This window comes from Scardinius erythrophthalmus (genome assembly GCF_964197995.2).
Source record: "Scardinius erythrophthalmus genome assembly, chromosome: 22".
In the NCBI taxonomy this organism is placed as follows: Eukaryota; Metazoa; Chordata; class Actinopteri; order Cypriniformes; family Leuciscidae; genus Scardinius; species Scardinius erythrophthalmus.
Genome location: NC_138242.1, coordinates 18,825,026 through 18,845,652, shown reverse-complemented (window position 1 = coordinate 18,845,652; position 20,627 = coordinate 18,825,026). Strand labels below are relative to the sequence as shown.

The 20,627-nt window shown below is 38.8% G+C and overlaps 2 protein-coding genes across 2 annotated transcripts; one reads left to right on the top strand and one right to left on the bottom strand.

The window, feature by feature from the left end:
- The first annotated feature begins 6,293 nt into the window (after positions 1 to 6,293).
- cmbl (carboxymethylenebutenolidase homolog (Pseudomonas)) lies at positions 6,294 to 14,988 on the top strand. The gene is made up of 7 exons (XM_081353170.1): positions 6,294 to 6,336; positions 12,597 to 12,808; positions 12,905 to 13,012; positions 13,101 to 13,243; positions 13,351 to 13,442; positions 13,910 to 14,114; positions 14,240 to 14,988. The coding sequence occupies exons 2-6, from the start codon at positions 12,597 to 12,599 to the stop codon at positions 14,087 to 14,089; spliced, it is 735 nt and encodes a 244-aa protein (XP_081209296.1). The 5' UTR covers positions 6,294 to 6,336; the 3' UTR covers positions 14,090 to 14,114; positions 14,240 to 14,988.
- On the bottom strand, positions 14,280 to 20,497 carry cct5 (chaperonin containing TCP1, subunit 5 (epsilon)). The gene is made up of 11 exons (XM_081353169.1): positions 20,091 to 20,497; positions 19,543 to 19,603; positions 19,295 to 19,459; positions 17,818 to 18,016; positions 17,528 to 17,720; positions 17,305 to 17,454; positions 16,733 to 16,852; positions 15,648 to 15,833; positions 15,399 to 15,536; positions 15,139 to 15,319; positions 14,280 to 14,519 (listed from the first exon to the last, which is right to left on the bottom strand). The coding sequence occupies exons 1-11, from the start codon at positions 20,193 to 20,195 to the stop codon at positions 14,392 to 14,394; spliced, it is 1,626 nt and encodes a 541-aa protein (XP_081209295.1). The 5' UTR covers positions 20,196 to 20,497; the 3' UTR covers positions 14,280 to 14,391.
- Positions 20,498 to 20,627: the final 130 nt, after the last annotated feature.

Genomic DNA, 20,627 nt, shown 5'->3' with positions numbered 1-20,627 from the left:
TTTTTGGTTTGTAGAGTGCGTCTGCATGTTAAATATTCTTCTTTCCAACAATAAACAGCAATTCTCCACACTTAGAATAATTTTAATCCAGAATATTAATTTTGCCAGAATGAAAGACATTTTTTAAATAAATAATACTGTTTTGTCCTCAAGAGTTTTTTTTTTGGCCTATTTTTCATTGCAATACTTTTCCCCTCAAGAGTAAAAAAAGGGTACTTGCAACATTACTTCTCATAATTGCAACTTAAGCTCACAATTGTGACTATATACACTCACCTGAAGGATTATTAGGAACACCATACTAATACTGTGTTTGACCCCCTTTCGCCTTCAGAACTGCCTTAATTCTACGTGGCATTGATTCAACAAGGTGCTGAAAGCATTCTTTAGAAATGTTGGCCCATACTGATAGGATAGCATCTTGCAGTTGATGGAGATTTGTGGGATGCACATCCAGGGCACGAAGCTCCCGTTCCACCACATCCCAAAGATGCTCTATTGGGTTGAGATCTGGTGACTGTGGGGGCCATTTTAGTACAGTGAACTCATTGTCATGTTCAAGAAACCAATTTGAAATGATTCGAGCTTTGTGACATGGGGCATTATCCTGCTGGAAGTAGCCATCAGAGGATGGGTACATGGTGGTCATAAAGGGATGGACATGGTCAGAAACAATGCTCAGGTAGGCCGTGGCATTTAAACGATGCCCAATTGGGACTAAGGGCCTAAAGTGTGCCAAGAAAACATCCCCCACACCATTACACCACCACCACCAGCCTGCACAGTGGTAACAAGGCATGATGGATCCATGTTCTCATTCTGTTTACACCAAATTCTGACTCTACCATCTGAATGTCTCAACAGAAATCGAGACTCATCAGACCAGGCAACATTTTTCCAGTCTTCAACTGTCCAATTTTGGTGAGCTTGTGCAAATTGTAGCCTCTTTTTCCTATTTGTTTTGGAGATGAGTGGTACCCGGTGGGGTCTTCTGCTGTTGTAGCCCATCCGCCTCAAGGTTGTGCGTGTTGTGGCTTCACAAATGCTTTGCTGCATACCTCGGTTGTAACGAGTGGTTATTTCAGTCAAAGTTGCTCTTCTATCAGCTTGAATCAGTCGGCCCATTCTCCTCTGACCTCTAGCATCAACAAGGCATTTTCGCCCACAGGACTGCCGCATACTGGATGTTTTTCCCTTTTCACACCATTCTTCGTAAACCTTAGAAATGGTTGTGCGTGAAAATTACAGTAACTGAGCAGATTGTGAAATACTCAGACCGGCCCGTCTGGCACCAACAACCATGCCACGCTCAAAATTGCTTAAATCACCTTTCTTTCCCATTCTGACATTCAGGCCCCGTCCACACTACTGCGTTTTCATTTAGAAACAGAGAATTAAAACGAATATCTCCGTCCACACCAGCGTTTTAGCTGCGTATTAGAATTGATCTCCGTCCACATTAAAACGACTGAAAACGCGGATCAAGTGACCATTCACCAACACTGGGCATGCGCGTGCCGGTGTAAACACAACTTCATTGATAAAATTATCCCACCATGCGCTGGTTCTTCCCGGGTTAACCCAAAACCGACGCTCCATGTACGGTCGATACCGCCGCTGCACACGAGAATTGTCACAGATTGCTCGAATGATAGCTTGCCTCCAGCGCATGTAGGCAGTTATAGCATTGTAAAATGCAGAATTTACTTGGACAACAGCTGATAGCAAAGATATACGCCATGACTGATGACACCCAATCATAAAGCCGAGCGTGAGCCTCTACTACGTCATCGTTTCTAAAGTCCTCCATTTTGACCCGTCCAGACTAAAACGCCCTCCGGAGATTCAAAACGCAAAACGGGTCGGCAGCGTTTCTAAACTTCTCCGTTTTGGGTCTCCGTTTTTGCTGTTTTAGTGTGGACGGGAGGTGCAAACGTAGCAAAAGGTCTCCGTTTTTAAACGAAAACGCAGTAGTGTGGACGGGGCCTCAGTTTGGAGTTCAGGAGATTGTCTTGACCAGGACCACACCCCTAAATGCATTGAAGCAACTGCCATGTGATTGGTTGATTAGATAATTGCATTAATGAGAAATTGAACAGGTGTTCCTAATAATCCTTTAGGTGAGTGTATATCTAACATTGTAATTTCATATCTCACAATTGCAGCGTAATGTCTTCTAATTGTGACTTTACATTTTACAATTTCGTTTTTTTTTTGGTGGAAACAGTCCATAAAAGTCATACAAACTTTATTTAGCTCAATTGAACTGAATTCTGGGATCTTGTTGGACTTTTCCAGAATGTTAATGTTCTTGTTTGAGACCCATCGTTTTTTCACTGATCATATATTCGATGGTGAATTGATCTGAAACATTTCAATTTTATTTTTTACTATGATGCATTCATAAGTGTACTACACTTTTTTTGTAATACAATGGCCGTCCTACAGGATAACCGAACAGAACAGTAAAAGCCGTAAGATAAAGCTTTTTAACTCAAGTTTCTAAATTAATTTGCGTTGGTTGTGTCAGGATATTACACATCAATGAGATAAAAGTTATGTGTCGTCTCTTTTGATTATTACAGACACGATAAATGTGACCCTGGACCACAAAACCAGTCTTATGGGTAATTTTTTTAAAATTGAGATTTATACATCATCTGAAAGCTGAATACATAATCTTTCCATTGATGTATGGTTTGTTAGGATTGGACAATATTTGGCCGAGATACAACTATTGAAAATCTGGAATGTGAGGGTACAGAAAAATCGAAATATTGAGAAAATCGCCTTTAAAGTTGTCCATTTCTATTGGCGATAGTGCTGCATCCATTCACAAAAATAAATGTTTTATATATTTAAGGTGGGAAATTTACAAAATATCTTCATGGAACATGATCTTTACTTAATATCCTAATGATTTTTGGCATAAAAGAAAAATCTATAATTTTGACCCATACAATGTTTTGTTGGCTATTGCCACAAATATACCCGTGCAACATAAGACTGGTTTTGTGATCCAGGGTCACAAATATGATTTATTTGGTGATTAACTGTGTTGCACAAAAAAAGATCGCTAAATAGCAATCGGTTTCAGTTTAGCAAAAAAAGGCTGGATTGTGCTAAACGCGCTCGTGGCGCCGTGGCTTAGTTGGTTAAAGCGCCTGTCTAGTAAACAGGAGATCCTGGGTTCGAATCCCAGCGGTGCCTTTTGAGTGCACTTCATTCACACGTAAGGGATATAGCCTAAAGCCTTTACTATTACACTGCACTAATATTATTGATTATTTATAAGTACTCTATTCAATATTTCTAAGGATATTTTAACTTCTGTTTAGGCACTTGCTTCCATAACATAAGCCTACCTGTATTTATCACAGGTCTTTTATTGACTTGTCAGCTAAATTCAAAGGGTCAAACAATTATTAAACACAAACCAATTCATAAAACAGCAACAATGGTAACATAAATAATATTATACCACTGTTTTAAATACAATTTAATCAGTCAATTAATAGCTTCAATGCGGTATTATTAAACCACTGTATTATATTAAATATAATATTATAATTATTATAAAGTTATCTACCCTTAACGTGTCGTTTACCCTTACCAAATGAATCCTGAATGTATGGTAAACTTCACAAAAAACGGTTACAGTACGCCCTCTGGTGGCACACTAACAACAGAGACGTTGTTTCATTTATAGTTATGCATGCAACTGAGAAAATACACCAAATATTTGAACTTTAGAAATTAATTTGTTATACCACAGGGCAATTGAAGTGAGATAAATAGTCATAAAGAACATGCTCTACATGCTTACGATGCAAATGCTTAGATATAATGAATATAATAACAAATCTGGTCAATTTTTAGCAAATCAATTATGGGTCAAAATCACCATAAAGTGCCTTTGAGACTTCACAATTTCCCCCCAAAAATCTGAGAAGTTCCATTTAATTTCATATGTGTTGTATTAAGGAGACATTAGGCTGTTAGAAATGCATATTGGTCAAGCTCCAGCACTTTTTATAAATTAACTGCAAGCTTATACGAGCAAACCATAAAATATGTCCACCCTGTCATGGACATATTCATAGTAGAATAAATACATTTTCATTGCATAGTGATTATAAAATGTAGATCTGTGGAAAGATAATGTGTCCCTTTCCCAACAAAACATTTTAGTTAATGTTAAAAGTATTTTGATAATAATGAAGTTACTGCTTAAGTATGTATTGCCCAATAAAATATGTGATAGTTGCACATTCTATTCTAAATAAAATCTAACAACAAAAACATTTAGTCAAACTTAAAAACAATACTAACCTGCCCTCATTTGTTTATTAAGAAATCACACACAAGGTTTTGTTAACTTGTTAAAATAATTCGTTTATTTTCATCCTAAAAGTTGAAAATGACAGGGTGGACAACAAAGTGACAGGGTGGAACTTGGCATGACAGGGTGGACAAATGCTTTAATGGGTGAACTAGAACGGGGGAACATTAAAAAAATAACAGGAACTTCAAGAAACATGCTTAATATTATTATGAACATAAAATATAAATAATCAAAATTACTTGTTTTATTAAATAGCTTGCTGAGGACAATAAGTACATTAAAAATTTTAATTTTATGTAATTTAATCACTTTTTACACTCACTGAATTTAGCTGAGCAGCGTGTGGGACATGCCAAAATCACATACATCCAATCAAAGAAAATGTTATAAAATCAGAAAAACACATTTCAAGAGACGTATCATTGTTCTTGTATGTGTGTAAGTGTTTGGCCATTTATAATGAAACCTCAGAATTTCATTATTTTGCATTATGGTCATGATGACTGAGCGATTCTGATGAGGACACCAAAGGCACTTTATAGTGATATTGACCCTTATAACTGATTGATTCCACTGGGAAGAATGCACAGTCATCAGAGGAAATAAAACTTCAAATACATTTTCAATCATTTTATTGCAATGTATATTCTTCAAAAATAACCCAGATTTAACAGATATCCAGTTATTTTTAGATAAAAGAAATCTTCCAAGCTTAACAAAAGAACAAGCCGACTATTTAGACTCACCTTTATCGGAACTACGCAATGCATTAATACAAATACCAAATTATAAAACACCAGGGCCAGATGGGTTTCCTGTGGTAGAATTTATAAAACATTTTTTAGAATATCATATTTTTTTATTTTTAGAAAGGTTACAGAAATAAAAGCCAAAGGTAAGATTAAGATTTTTTTTTTTTTTAGAGGATCCTACTTTTGCGAAAACCCAGTTCAGATGTATTTATCAGCCTTGCTTTATATAAGTTTTATTATTTTGCATTTTTATAATATAACATGCTGGAAATGTGATACAAAAAATATCTTTAATTTGACTATCATGTCAATCTCCAGGCATGTTCAGAATTACCATACACCAGTCATTCAGTAGAATAGGTATAGGCCTATTTAGTTTTATATTTATGGATCTGTAAAATGCAGATTATATGGGCTAATATAGGGCTAATATAGGGCTCTAAATATAGGGCTACGTCCTCAGTGCACGAATCGATACGCAATAAATATATAATATATAACACTTTAAAACATAAGCTACCCATCCGTTTACTTTCAACTGACATAATTTTGCTAACTCATGATGAACAAAGTAAGACGCGAGCGCCATATATGAAATAGTGGGACTCACAATACAAAGAATATCTTTAATTTGACTATCATGTCAATCTCCAGGCATGTTCAGAATTACCATACACCAGTCATACAGTAGAAGAGGTATAGGCCTATTTAGTTTTATATTTATGGATCTGTAAAATGCAGATTACATTAAGCAATGGCAGTGTTTTTTCACATTGTATTGTTGTAAAATACTTTGTGCTAGGCTTTTTTGTGTCTAATAATAATTAATAAATAAACAAATAAACAGTTAATAAAAACAGCATTAAAAAATAGGCCTACATGCTCTTCTTTATACATTGTTACACATTATGCTACAATTCATATTATCATATCTTAATCAAGCTTTCTGTTTGTTGTGGGGATAGATATGACCCGGAACTCTAAATATAGGGCTACGTCCACAGTGCACGAATCGATACGCAATAAATATATAATATATAACACTTTAAAACACAAGCTACCCATCCGTTTACTTTCAACTGACATAATTTTGCTAACTCATGATGAACAAAGTAAGACGCGAGCGCCATATATGAAATAGTGGGCGTTGCCTAAAGGGACAAACACTTGTGTTCATCGATATAAAAATCAGATTTTAACCTTTCAAATAACTTCGAGGTTTCTCGGTTCAGCGGTGCGGTAAGTGCATTTCAAAATCTAAAGCAAAAACCAATGTTGAATGCGGTGTTGTTGTCGATATCTGCATTAAGTGCAGCTTTACCGAATGTTTGTTGTGAGTCATATGGTGCTTTGAGAACTTTGAATGGAGTCACAAAGTTTAATCACGTGATTCATTCACGTCTTTCTTTTGTCAGAATGCGGCGGATTTCAGTTGTTCCAAAACTATTTGAACCTTTTTATAACGTAACATTTGTGGCCAAATTGTTTTGAAGAGTCTAGAAAGATGTGTTGATTTATGGTCGAGTTGTCGACTTTAAAATGAAGTGCAAATTGTTTTGATTTCGTGTTGTTTACACAGCCAACGTAAGCATATTTCCAGTTTGGCATTTTTTTGGGAACCAAATAATAACGGTCTAGAAATGTTCTCTGGCCTGGGGTTAGTGCCGTCGCAGGTGAGGTGCGAGGCCCTGCTCTTTGATGTGGATGCTCAATTGCGCATGAATAACAGTCACACGGACATAGCTGTTCTATATTGCACGCATAATCTCGCTGCAATACGTTTTATCAAGTAGAATAATACAGCATAATCATGCACATAGTCTCAGCTATGACTTGTTGCTATTTATTTCAGAGGGAAAAAAATCAACTGTGCAACTAGTTGCTTTACATCAAGTCAGCTCGAGAATTTTCGTGTGATACATACATAGATCCGTCTATTTAACTATCGTGTATCTTAATGGTCCAGTGGTAGCCTAGATCTTTCGCCAAGCGTGTCAGAGGTTCTGGGTTGATTCTAATCCCCTCTCGCATAGTTTTTTTTTTTTTTTTCATCAAAACCGGTTGTTCATAGTGGTTGTATATCAAGCAGGGACATGTTTGTGATTTCACCAGAACGAATAGAGTATCCGAAACGGATTGAAGCGCGCGTCCAAGTGAAGACGTGCGAGTGCGGCTAGAAAACACTGTATCCGCGCCACTGATCACAGCGGCAACGAGCACTTTGATCACTTGATTTAAAAAACTCATTTCAGCGCTAGATCGTCTCTTATTTAAAAAACGAACGAAATGAATGCGCTGCCAATTAACTGGAGATGTTTTATTTATTTGTAGAATTAGTACATTCGTGTCGCGAGATGTCTTAAAAAGTGGTGGGGACAAAAAAACAAATATTGTTTTTTTCCCCTAGTGGCGCGAGGCCCTGTGCGGTTGCACAGTTCGCACAGTCTATGCGACGGCTCTGCCTGGGGTTGGTTTGGAACCAAAAACTAAACTAGCCAGAACGATGAAGTTTTTTTTTTTTGCGACAACCTAAAGAGAATGAACAGAATCAAGTTCTGTAGTGGTTATTTTTTAGGATATATTTTATAACCAAAAACTAACGTAACGTTCTGGGAACCAAACATGGTGGTTAGCTGGGTTATTACAGTTTGCTCATCTGCAGGCACGTGCACAGGTAGGGCTCAACCTGTGCAGAGCACATGCCCTTTTTGCCCTGACACTCCGAAGTGCCCTTTTTTGGGTGGTGTTTTTTTTTTTTTTTTTTTATCAATGCTATTGGTTACCATTTACGTCCGTCTGTCTGTTTTACAAATATTTAGCCAATGAAAGTTCTTAAAATGAACTTGTGTAAATCGTATTCAATCCTCAAGCTGTCAGTATGCTGATAACTCCGCCCCCTCTATATTCACGGAATCAACTGAATGTCACGACACGCACACGAAACGGCAATAGTCCAAGTGCAGTTTTATTTAGGGTAATCCGTATCATAATCCAGTAACAAGCAAAGGTCAAAATCCATATAGCAGTCCAAAACACAGAAAATAAACAGGTATGAAACACAGAGAAGCGGGTGACACAATACACAAGGATACCAGAACGAATGATACAACAGGCAGGGTATAAATACACAAATACTGACAAGGTAAGTGAGAACAGCTGAATGCAATGACAGTGATAAGTGCCGACAAAGGATTGTGGGAATTGCAGTTCATGAAGATGTGGTGACGGTATGGGGAGAGACCTCTAGAGGATAACCAGGGAACACCAACCAGACACTGTGACATAACCCCCCCTCTACGGAGCGGCTTCCAGACGCTCCAAGACCCACAAAGAAACAAAAACAAAACAAGAGTCCAGGAGGGAGGTGGAATAGTGGAGGATCAGGGGGAGGGAAGGGGGGCCAGGTCCATGGAGGGAAACGGGGACAGGGAGTGACAGTTCATCTGGCGGCCAGGGCGGAGCAGACAGTCCATCGGGGGGCCAGGGTGGAGCAGACTTTCCCTCGGGCGGCCAGGGCGGAGCAGACAGTCCATCGGGCGGCCAGGGCGGAGACTTTCCCTCGGGCGGCCAGGGCGGAGACTCTCCCTCGGGCGGCCAGGGCGGAGACTCTCCCTCGGGCGGCCAGGGCACAGGAACAGACACCACCGGCTCAGGAACTGGAACACACACCCCCGGCTCAGGAACAGACGACACCGGCTCAGGAACTGGAACAGACACCACCGGCTCAGGAACTGGAACAGACGACACCGGCTCAGGAACAGACGACACCGGCTCAGGAACTGGAACAGACACCACCGGCTCAGGAGCAGACACCACCGGCTCAGGAACAGACGACACCGGCTCAGGAACTGGAACAGACACCACCGGCTCAGGAACTGGAACAGACGACACCGGCTCAGGAACAGACACCACCGGCTCAGGAACTGGAACAGACACCACCGGCTCAGGAACTGGAACAGACACCACCGGCTCAAGAACTGGAACAGACACCACCGGCTCAGGAAATGGAACAGACACCACCGGCTCAGGAAATGGAACAGACACCACCGGCTCAGGAACTGGAACAGACACCACCGGCTCAGGAGCAGACACCACCGGCTCAGGAAATGGAAAAGACACCACCGGCTCAGGAACAGACACAAGCTCTGCGGTGGCCATCTTGTCCGGAGACACAGGCTCGGTGGCGGCCATCTGGTCCGGAGACACTGGCTCGGCGGCTGCCATCTTGTCCGGAGACACTGGCTCGGCGGCGGCCATCTTGTCCGGAGACACTGGCTCGGCGGCTGCCATCTTGTCCGGAGACACTGGCTCGGCGGCTGCCATCTTGTCCGGAGACACTGGCTCGGCGGCTGCCATCTTGTCCGGAGACACAGGCTCGGCGGCGGCCATCTTGTCCGGAGACACAGGCTCGGCGGCTGCCATCTTGTCCGGAGACACAGGCTCGGCGGCTGCCATCTTGTCCGGAGACACTGGCTCGGCGGCGGCCATCTTGTTCAGAAACACTGACTCGGCGGCGGACGTCTTGTCCGGAGACACTGGCTCGGCAGACGTGACGTGAACAGTCTCTGGATCGGCAGACGTGACGTGAACAGTCTCTGGATCGGCAGACGTGACGTGAACACTCTCTGGATCGGCAGACGTGACGTGAACACTCTCTGGATCGGCAGACGTGACGTGAACACTCTCTGGATCGGCAGACGTGACGTGAACACTCTCTGGATCGGCAGACGTGACGTGAACACTCTCTGGATCGGCAGACGTGACGTGAACACTCTCTAGATCAGCAGACGTGACGTGAACACTCTCTGGATCAGCAGTCTCAGCGAAGCGAGATTCTGGCCTGGCGGTCTGGGGAATAGATAGTGCTGAGACTCGTGAAAATCTCAGGCTATTGGCTGCTCGGACAGATCTCAGTGGCAGATCGGCCAGCCTGGACATCAGTTCACTCCACCCTCGGATGGTTCCAATGGAAGTGATTGTGCTGGCTGATGGTGCGATCTGCAGTGGACCACATTCCGTGGACGACGGAGACACTGGCTCGGCGGTGGCCATCTTGTCCAGGGACACAGGCGCAGGGTCCGTCCTCCCATCAAGAGATGCCGATGTGGACTCAGCCTTCCTGTTAGAAGAAACCAACGGGTCTGACGTAATCCACTGGCTACGATTCTGCAAGTACTTTGTGAACCCCCAAAAGTCCAAAGTCTCCAGCCCCATCATCTCACATTGAGATAAAGGGTTGTCAAGGCAGTTGTTAAAAAGGTCCTTTAGTGCCGCATCATTGTACCCCAAACCTCTTGAGAGAGTCCAAAAAAATTGAGATAGTCCACCCACCGACTGGCCCTGCTGGCGTAAAGCCATTAAATTACTAAATCGTCCCCTCCTCTCCTTCTCAGTGGTTGGGGAACGGATACGAAAACCTGTACTGCTGGATCTATACATTTTGCTGGTATCCTTCTGTCACGACACGCACACGAAACGGCAATAGTCCAAGTGCAGTTTTATTTAGGGTAATCCGTATCATAATCCAGTAACAAGCAAAGGTCAAAATCCATATAGCAGTCCAAAACACAGAAAATAAACAGGTATGAAACACAGAGAAGCGGGTGACACAATACACAAGGATACCAGAACGAATGATACAACAGGCAGGGTATAAATACACAAATACTGACAAGGTAAGTGAGAACAGCTGAATGCAATGACAGTGATAAGTGCCGACAAAGGATTGTGGGAATTGCAGTTCATGAAGATGTGGTGACGGTATGGGGAGAGACCTCTAGAGGATAACCAGGGAACACCAACCAGACACTGTGACACTGAAGTTCCACAGCAGCCGCACAGTAGACAGCAGCTGAACGAAGTTTTGCGAAGGGTAAATAAATATCTTGTTGTTTGAATAAATAGGCTACTACTAAACACTGTCTATAAAGGCTAATATTTTATTTATTTGATGTCTGACTCACTGAGACATGTGGGACGTCGCCTGAGACTGAGAGGTATGGCTAGCATTTGCCATCTAGTCATAGCCAATACATAGACACTTAAAAAGCCTGTGCATACAGTAGCCTTTCATCTTTTATAAAATGCGATTTTGGCCAAATGTATTTTACAGAAGGAAAAACTGAGCGCCCATATAGGTACAACAAACTAGTTGGTTATAACCTGTTGATGAAAATGTAATGTGATGCCGCCGGCGCCGTTTTAATGACGGACAAAAAATGCACATTTTCACACATTCGCTTGTAAAAAACTAGATACTGATAAGTAATACAACAACATATAATTTGTTTTTACCATCGGAAAAATAACAGGTGCGCCCCCGCGCTGTTTCGTACTGGAACTTACACAAAGCGACGAGTGATCCTCGTCACCTAGGTAACATATATTTATAAGAAGTAAGACATTTCTTCTTTGATTTATGATTGCTGATATACACCTAATTTATTAACATTTAGACTAATCATGTTATGGTTAATTCAAGGCTGTTAATATGCACGTATTATCTAGCTAATTTTTTAATCTATAGTATTCTATACTCTCCGCTCGTCCTCGCATGGTTTTACTACAGTAATATTGTAGTAGTGACTTACATTTTTTTTTACAGAAGATCACTGAAATCTTCATATTTTATCATGCAGAATGTAATTCATGATTTAATTCATTCCAAGGCTTCATTTATTTGATCCAAAATACAGCAAAAACAGTAATATTGTGAAATATTTTTACAATTTAAAATAACTGTTTTCTATTTGAATATATTTTAAAATGTAATTTATTTCTGTGATCAAAGCTGCATTTTCAGCATCATTACTCCAGTTCAGTACTCTTCAGTGTTACGTGATCCTTCAGAAATGCTTTTCACTGCAACTGTACTTTTCACACTATTTTTTTTTTTTCATTGCTTTTCATTTTCAGACCTTCAAGAGACCAACATCCCTGGCCCACTGAAGGTTGCTGTTAGGTTTAAAGAAGCCCTTAAAACCATGTTTATCTATATTATTATTATGATGATTGTTATTAATCGTGAATAAATCTAAAGCTTTTGAGACTATTATTTTGTGTTATTGAAAATGGGAGGGGTGTGCCCTTGTTTTAGTTTCAGCACATGCCCCTCAAAAAGTCTGTGCACGGCCCTGCTCATCTGTAATATCTTTGTCAAAGTTCCACAAAAGGAAGCAAATAAACATGAAATAATACAAATACAGTTATCATATTTGATATATAATATCTAAAGGGTATATTATTAATGTAGAATGCACAATTGTTTATCACTTAATGGATCACAGTATAAAGAAAAAAAAAGTTACATTAAGTTAAATCAAGTAAATGTGAAGATATTATGTTTATCATTTCTTTTTTCCCTCACAGTTGCCTTTTAGATTTAAAATTGTTTGAAATAGAATAACCCATAGAATAACAGTTTGTTTCGAGGAATGAAATGCATTGCTGGGAAATTTGGGATTGAATAGGTTCATACCCCGTTTTTCTTTTATGAACAGATGGCAAACGAAGCAAAGCCCTGTCCATGTGATATCGGGGATACGATTGAATATGGAGGTCTTGGAGAGGAAGTTCAAATCGAGCACATTAAAGCTTATGTGGTGAAGCCTCAAGCATCAGAAAAGGCCCTTATTGTAATTCAAGATATTTTTGGATGGCAGCTTCCAAACACCAGATACATGGCTGACATGCTCTCAGCCAATGGATACATGTAAATGTTTTCTAATGTTATAAATATTATATTATATTATTAATATTAAAATTGTTCAGAAATCCCTGTTCTTACTTGATTATTTTGCATTTGCAGTGCTATATGTCCAGATTTCTTTGTTGGAAAAGAGGTGTGGAACCCTTCTCACGACTGGTCAACATTTCAGCAGTGGCTCGAAGACAGAAAACCTACAGACATCAAAAAGTACAAGTTCAATGAACTAAATGTTCTTATCTGATGCACTTGACCATGCCTTCAAAGGAAAGACTAAACAGTCTTGTTGTTTTCCCAGGGAAGTGGATGTTGTATTGAGGTACCTGAAGGAGCAGTGTGGTGCAAAGCATATAGGTGTTGTGGGTTTCTGTTGGGGTGGTGTTGCGACACACTACATTTCTCTTCAGTACCAAGAAATTAAAGCTGCCGTCTCATTCTATGGTAATGTATTTGTTGCATCTATATGAACAGTCAAGGATACAGAAAGTATGTGTCAATATGTTGTCTGCAATCCTAGCAACTGTATAATATACATTCATTTAACCCAGGTATCGTTAGAGAGCGGGAAGACAGGTTTGACCTCAAGAGTCCAACCCTCTTCATATTTGCAGAAAAAGATTCCATCATACCTCTTGATCAGGTAAGCTGAGGTCATTTTACGATATATATATCAAGAGCACATTTCTTTTAAGACTTAAACTGTGTTCAAAAGCTTAGGGTCAGTAACCTAATAATTTTTATTTTTTTAAAGAATCCTGAAAAAAAAAAATCTTTTCAACATTGGCAATATTAAGAAATATATGTTCCATCATAGTTCTGATTTATTGCTGGCTCAATAAGGATGTGACATGGAAACTGAGCTTTATTAGATTTGCACCATACAGCTCAATTTAAGTATGATCACATTACAATTCTCTTTAAAATGATCTTTGAGTATTTAGTCTAACACAGATGTATTTGCATTTTATCTCTTAAGAATGAGAAACAATAAATGGGGGTAAATCTATTATGAAGTCACTGGATTGATAAATGAATCTATTTTAGGGCCATAAACTTTGGCTAAACAATCATTTAATCATATTTATTGTTCTCTAACTTTCAACCAAGGTGACCACACTAGAGACAAGACTGAAGGAAAAGTGCACTGCTGACTTCCAAGTGAAAATCTTCCCTAATCAGACACATGGGTTTGTCCATCGCAAGAGAGAAGACATTAACCCCGATGATAAACCCTACATCGAGGAAGCCAGGAAAGATATGATCAACTGGTTGAAGAAGTACATGTAAACTGCAACAGGTTAAAATGACTGAGGTGAAGGTTAAACATTTTCTAATGATAAAAAGCAATAAATCTGATGACATTAACTTGAAATGATTTAAAAGCTTTTGCAGTTCTGCATGTTTATTTTTAATATGGCACTTTTCTTTCCTACTAAGATTCAAAAATCTAATGTCAATGACAACCAAGAAACAAATCTGAAAACAAAAGTTTAATGATCACTTCGGTACTACATTGAACTGCATCAAAGGATAAATAACAGTACAGGTTCGACATTCCTTTAGAAGTGCTTGGGACCGTAGCGTGTCGCTCAGTCTTCAGGCTCGCCGGGGCCCCTGACATCATCAATCTTCAGAATCATCTTGACTACTTGAGTGGCCAGAGAAATCTGTTGTTTCTTTCCAATGAGGGTCTCGATCACATGCTGTTTCTTCATGTCTGTAAAGATTTAAGTAAAGTTTAAGGCCAAATATATTTTATGTATCAGTTTAAGACTGAACCAATTACATAAAAAAAAAAAAAAAAAAAAAACACTACACTACTGTTTCAAAAGTTTGGGGTCAGTAATATTTAAAAAAATGAAATGAATACTTTTATTCAGCAAAGATGCATTAAATTGATCAAACGTGACAGCAAAGATTTTTAGTGTAAATTCATAATGCTCTTTTAAACTTAAATTATTACATTTTGTATCACATGTATTTCTACAAGTGGCACAGCTGTTTTCAATATTGATAAGAAATGTTTCTTGATCATCAAATTAGCATATTAGAATGATTCTGAAGGATCATGTGACACTGAAAACTGGATAGAAAACTGTTGTTTTAAATTGTTGTTTCACAGTATTCCCATTTTTACTGTTTTTTTTTAATCAAATAAAGACTTTTCAAAAATAATTTCAGAATCTTACATAAATCTAAATGGCTTTTTTTTTTAACTGTTACACAAGCACTACTAATAATATAATTCTTTACTTTGTTTTTCTTACATTTGCCTATTCTGTCGATGATTATTGTAAAGAATTATATTTTAAGAAGTATATTAAAGAAGTTCATACCATTTGTTGATAAATGTAGGCAGTCAATTCCAAGTGCAGAGTTGATTTCCTTGACTTGTCGAGCTCTGACCTCTGTCATCGTCTGAATAGGGTTCAAACCACTGTTCTCGGCGAGTGCCATAGGGATGACCTCAAGAGCGTCAGCGAACGCTCTCATAGCGTACTGTTCCAGAGAGGGGCACTGGAATCCAAGCAGAGCGTTTTAGAAATATGCTTAACAAAAACCTTAGAATGTAGAGTACAGATAACGACAAAAATACCTTATCAGCTGCCAGGTTGACCGCAAGAGCGCAGGCGATCTCCGAGGCACCTCCACCGTACACGATGCGGTTATCCTTCACAAGGTTACGGATGACGCACAGAGCATCATGAAGAGCTCTCTTGGCCTCTTCAATAATCTAAATGATTCAGAGGAATAGGCGAGGGGATTGCAAATGTGTAACCAGGATTAAAACTAATTTAATATCTTGAGGAGGCAAAAGCCCAATTTAGCACTTAAAACTCTTTACCATTTTGTTCCCTCCACGGATGAAGATCGTCACGGCTCTGGAGTTCTTGCACTCCTCAATAACCAGCATTTTGTCTTTAGTGGTCCCAAAGCAAATTTCCTTCACCAACCCAGCAGCGCCCAACTTCTCCGGGGTCAGCTCGCTGAATCGGGGTACGATACGTCCTCCAGTAGCAATGGCGATGAGCTGGAAATGTTTGTATAAAGTCTCATAGTTTGTTCATACTCTCAACAGACATTAGTAACCCATCAGTGATAAAGCTGAAGACAATGTTGTGAGATATCCGAGCGGTCAAAAGTCTGGGGTCTGGAAGTTTTTCTTTGAAAGGTATACTTTTAATACCCAAGACTGTACTATTATTTAGCAAAAGTGACTCTAAAGACATTTATAATGTTACAAAATATTTGTTTTAAAGAAGTGCTGCAGTCTTGAACTTTATACTTAATGAAAAATATATATATATATAAAAAAAAAAAAAAATCAATGTCAACAAAAATATTAAAGTTACTGTGAACTGGAAGTTGTGATTGACTTTACTTCAGTAATGTGACATTTTCAGAGTGAAATTGAATATTGAATGAGAAAAGAGGGCATGGTTCTTTTTTTCGGCTGGGAATTGATTGAATCTAAAAAAGTATGCATTCCATTCATCTTGCTGTCATTGGATCTGGTTCATCAGAGAAGGAAAGCACAATTTCAGATTTGTATTAAAGATGACAAATAGTTTTTTTTTTGACTGACTTGCACAGATGAATTGTTTACCACAAGACTAGTAATGTGTGCTAACAAAGTAAATAGGGTCCATTTTGATTTCATGCTGACTAAGTAGCACAATTGTTTTACCATTGATAAGAAATGTTACTGGAGAACCAAATCAGAATATTAGAATGATTTCTGAGGGATCATGTGACACTGAAGACAGAAAATTCAGCTTTGCAATACAGGAATAAATGACATTTTAAAATGTGTTAAGTTATTTTGCATTGTTATATTTCACAATATTACTGTTTAATGCATTTTAATGTTCAAACATACTGACCCCAAACTTTTAAACAGTAGTGTACTGCAGTGTAGTTTTTACAAACCTCAATCTCAGGTCCACCGACCCAGCGGACGGCAGGAAGCTCATTCTGCAGGAGCAAGTGATTGGCCTCGTCGTCAAATCCCCACTGGCAAATGGCAAGATTAGCCCCAGTATCCTTGACCTTTAGAAGACGAGTTGGAAGAGGGAGAGAAAGTAGTAATTAAATTGTATGATCAATGATACATTTATCATTAAAATCAAACCGAGGATGCAATACATCTGGAATATTCAATTTGTAGCTCTAAATAACTCTATACTGAAGAGGGTGGTCATGCAGATTGAGAAAACATCATTATTGTTATTGTTTGCATTTGTTTACAATTATGTTAAAAAGAAAACTCAAAATCTTAAAAACAAAGAAACTGATAAGATGTCTTTAAGGCACTTTAATCTGTCGATGTAAAATAAAACTGCCATTACATTTTATTTGATAGCTTTAGAAAAAAACACTGAAATACAAATTATAAATACATATTTAATAATATACAATATTAAATACAAATATATTGAATTAAAACAATCTCTTTACTTTTACTTAAGCAAGTAAGCAAACAGAACAAGCAATATACAGACCTGTCGAATCATTTCTGCAAACTTTTCCTTCTCATAATTCTGCAGAGCTTTATAGTCCTCCACTGAGGTCACGTCAAGCTTATGCTTGGTTTTGGGCTTGGGCGGCTCAAACGGGCAGGTGAGGATGGCGATTTTTGTGTCTTTCAGTACCTGGAGGAATATATAAAACATATTAATGAAGTCCATATGCAACCAGGAATGATTATTAACAGTGAACACAAACCTTGGGCATCTGAGGGTGACTGAACTCTTTGTCCACAACGACACCTTTGATGAGCTGAGTGTCCTCAAGTTTACCACCGACCTTTCCTTCCACTTTGATGAGCTCAAAGTCGACATCCTTCCTCTCCATGTCTGCAACTGTCAGGATGGCATTGACAGCAATCTCTGCCATCTGTCTGTGGCACCGGTTGATCCTACGAACCAAAAAAAGTGAATACATTGATGATAACCCCTTACAATATTCTGAGTAATAAACTGTTAATTTAAAAAACTAGTAACAGACACACTCACACTTTGGACCCTAGGGTGGTCATGGCTGTCTGAATAAGAGGCTCTGTGTTGTTGGGATCCACTGGGAAACTATCCCCGATTTTGTCAAGCTCCTGAATGGCAATCTTTGCGGCCTGGTCATAACCATCGGCGATCCTGATGGGGTGAATGCCTCTGTCTAACAGCTGCTCAGCCTGTTCCAGAAGAGCTCCTGCCAAGACTACAGGGGCAAACACACACATTAGACTATAAAGCTACACTGATGAAACAAGAAATATACTACAATATAGCACTCTTGAGATAAACTTCAACATATTACATTTAAAGATGTCTACTACTATAGATTTCATGTGTCTAGCTATAAGCTACATATCAAATTTTAGATTATCTAAAAAAAAAAAAAAAAAAAACATCATTCAAAAGTCTAGGTTCGGTAGGTCTTTTTTCCCCCCAAATGTTTTTGAAAGAAGTCTCTTATTCTCACCAAGGCTGCATTTATTTGATAAATGCAGTATAAACATTACAATTGTAATAATTTAAAATGAATATTTTCATATCTTTTAAGATGCAATTTATTTCTGTGATGGCAAAGCTGAATTTTCAGAAGCCATTACTCCAGTGTCACATGATCATTCTAATATGCTGATTTGCTGCAGAAGAAACATATCAACTGAAAACAGTTGTACCTATTAAAGACTACCAAAGATTTCTTTGGTGAATATAAAGTTTCAGAGAACAGCATTTATTTTAAATGGAAATCTTTTGTCAATGTCTTGTGTATAAATTTTATAAATGTCTGTCACTTCTGATCAATTTAATGCATCCTTGCAGAATAAAATTATTAAAATCACCATGAAATCAAAATGAACCGCCCTTATTTTATGAAAGACTGCAGTATATTTATCTGTGAACATTTATCTGTTTTTTTTTATTTTTTATATGAACTGCCCTGATTATCTTTTATCAAAATAACTTGCCCTCCCTCTCACAGTGACATCTCTTCTCTTCTCTTTATTGATGCGTTTACTGGCATGGAGCAACCTGTCACTCACATGACATCACCGCAATAGCAAACCACAACCATCCAATTAATTCCTGATGGACAAAATCCCACCCAACATGTTTTATTTGTTCGAGAAGCCGTTTCACTCGGATATACGTAACAAATAGGGAATAAAAGACTAGGGGTGTGCAGCAGAGCCGATATCTGTAGGCCTATCTGTTACAATGTCAAACGTATTTATCATATATTTTATTCAAATAATTTTTTTTCCATTTTAGATGAGCCCCATGTAATTTCTGATCCGGATACAATTTAATGGTACATCAAAGCATTATTAAATAAACCAAAATATGTAATAAAAAAACATGCAGTGGGAAATATGTGAAGATTGATCAATGACAAGCATTAAAAAGCCAAATTCTGCATCCCATCTGCAGATAGCTCCGCCGGTTATTATGTTTAGCCAGGGGAGGACTAAAAGAAACGCAAACTTACCAACAACGCCAGTGGTTCCATCTCCAATTTCATCATCTTGAGACTTGGAGAGTTCAACCATGAGCTTGGCAATCTGATGTTCGACATCCATCATGCTGAGAATCGTTGCACCATCATTGGTCACGGTCACCTCACCATCCCTATCCACCATCATCTTGTCAAGCCCTGTAAACAGTATTAATCCGCATTAAGAAAACAGCAAGGAACGGACCATAAAGACTAACTTGCATGCAGAACTGAGGACTTACCATTTGGCCCCAGTGATGTTTTCAGGGTTCCTGCAACTGCTTTTGCTGCCATGATGTGAGACTGAAACGGACGAATAATATAAGAATAAAATATATGCACATTACAGATTCAATCTGATACTGCATGATCTCATATTGTTCTGACAGACAGTAAGGTGCGTCACAAACAACAATAATCTTGATAGGATTCTTAAAGAGTAATAAGCACAATAAGCAGTTTGCATAAAAGTAAAGTCAAGGTAGATTTACAACTTTCTCGTTGATAAAAACAATATTTCTTAAAGTCTCCCTGATTGCGCATCATGACTCAACGCAGTTAAGAGGAAGCACATGGACCATCCGCTGCTAGACATGAGGCACATTATTGAACGCAGAAGACAATAGAATACGCAATAAAGGAATTAATTCTCTCCATATCAGACTACAAAAGCACAGTGCAACCAATAAGTTTAAAACACGAAACGGTTTGTAGTTTTCTTGATTATAGATATGATTAAATGAACCGTCAAAAGAGCTTAGAGAGCCCGCTAGCCCGTTAGCTTTTATACCTTCAGGGCTTCCAGGCCAGTCAAGCGAGATTTCTTTTCCTGGTCCTTTATGATGAGGAAAGGCCTTCCATATTCATCGAACGCAAGGGTCCCCATGGCGGACATTTTTAATCTCCACCCTAGAGGAATGCACAGCTTTTTAAAATGATTTTATATAAGGAGGTTTGATCCTCTAGCCGTGCACCTCGACGCGTGGATCTGCCGGCTAGTTCTGGAAGAATCTTGGGGCGGGACGGACCAAACCAAGTGGAGGGTGTCATAGCATCAACGGCATTTTTGGGTGAATTATGTAAGCGTCATCGAGTCAGTAATTATACAAAATTTAAAACACTTCAGAAAATAATGTATGAAAGAAAAAGAAAGAAACATATCTGCCAAATGTAAGCATTTTAATAATGGTTCATCCTACTATCGCGATAACCCCAACAAATAACGCGAGCTCAGCCACAGATTTATATTCCATACAGATTGACTAGACATATTGAGGTTTATTATTGACTAGTATATCTTTTATTTACAAATAGTTTATTTCTGCAA

Coding starts and splice junctions, on each gene's coding strand:
- cct5 (XM_081353169.1), bottom strand. CDS start 20,195: ATGTCCGCCATGGGGACCCTTGCGTTCGATGAATATGGAAGGCCTTTC. Junction 19,460..19,542: donor AACATCACTGGGGCCAAATG/GTAAGTCCTCAG, acceptor TACTGTTTACAG/GGCTTGACAAGATGATGGTG. Junction 17,455..17,527: donor GTCACCCTCAGATGCCCAAG/GTTTGTGTTCAC, acceptor ATATTCCTCCAG/GTACTGAAAGACACAAAAAT.
- cmbl (XM_081353170.1), top strand. CDS start 12,597: ATGGCAAACGAAGCAAAGCCCTGTCCATGTGATATCGGGGATACGATT. Junction 13,244..13,350: donor AGCTGCCGTCTCATTCTATG/GTAATGTATTTG, acceptor CATTTAACCCAG/GTATCGTTAGAGAGCGGGAA. Junction 13,443..13,909: donor CCATCATACCTCTTGATCAG/GTAAGCTGAGGT, acceptor CTTTCAACCAAG/GTGACCACACTAGAGACAAG.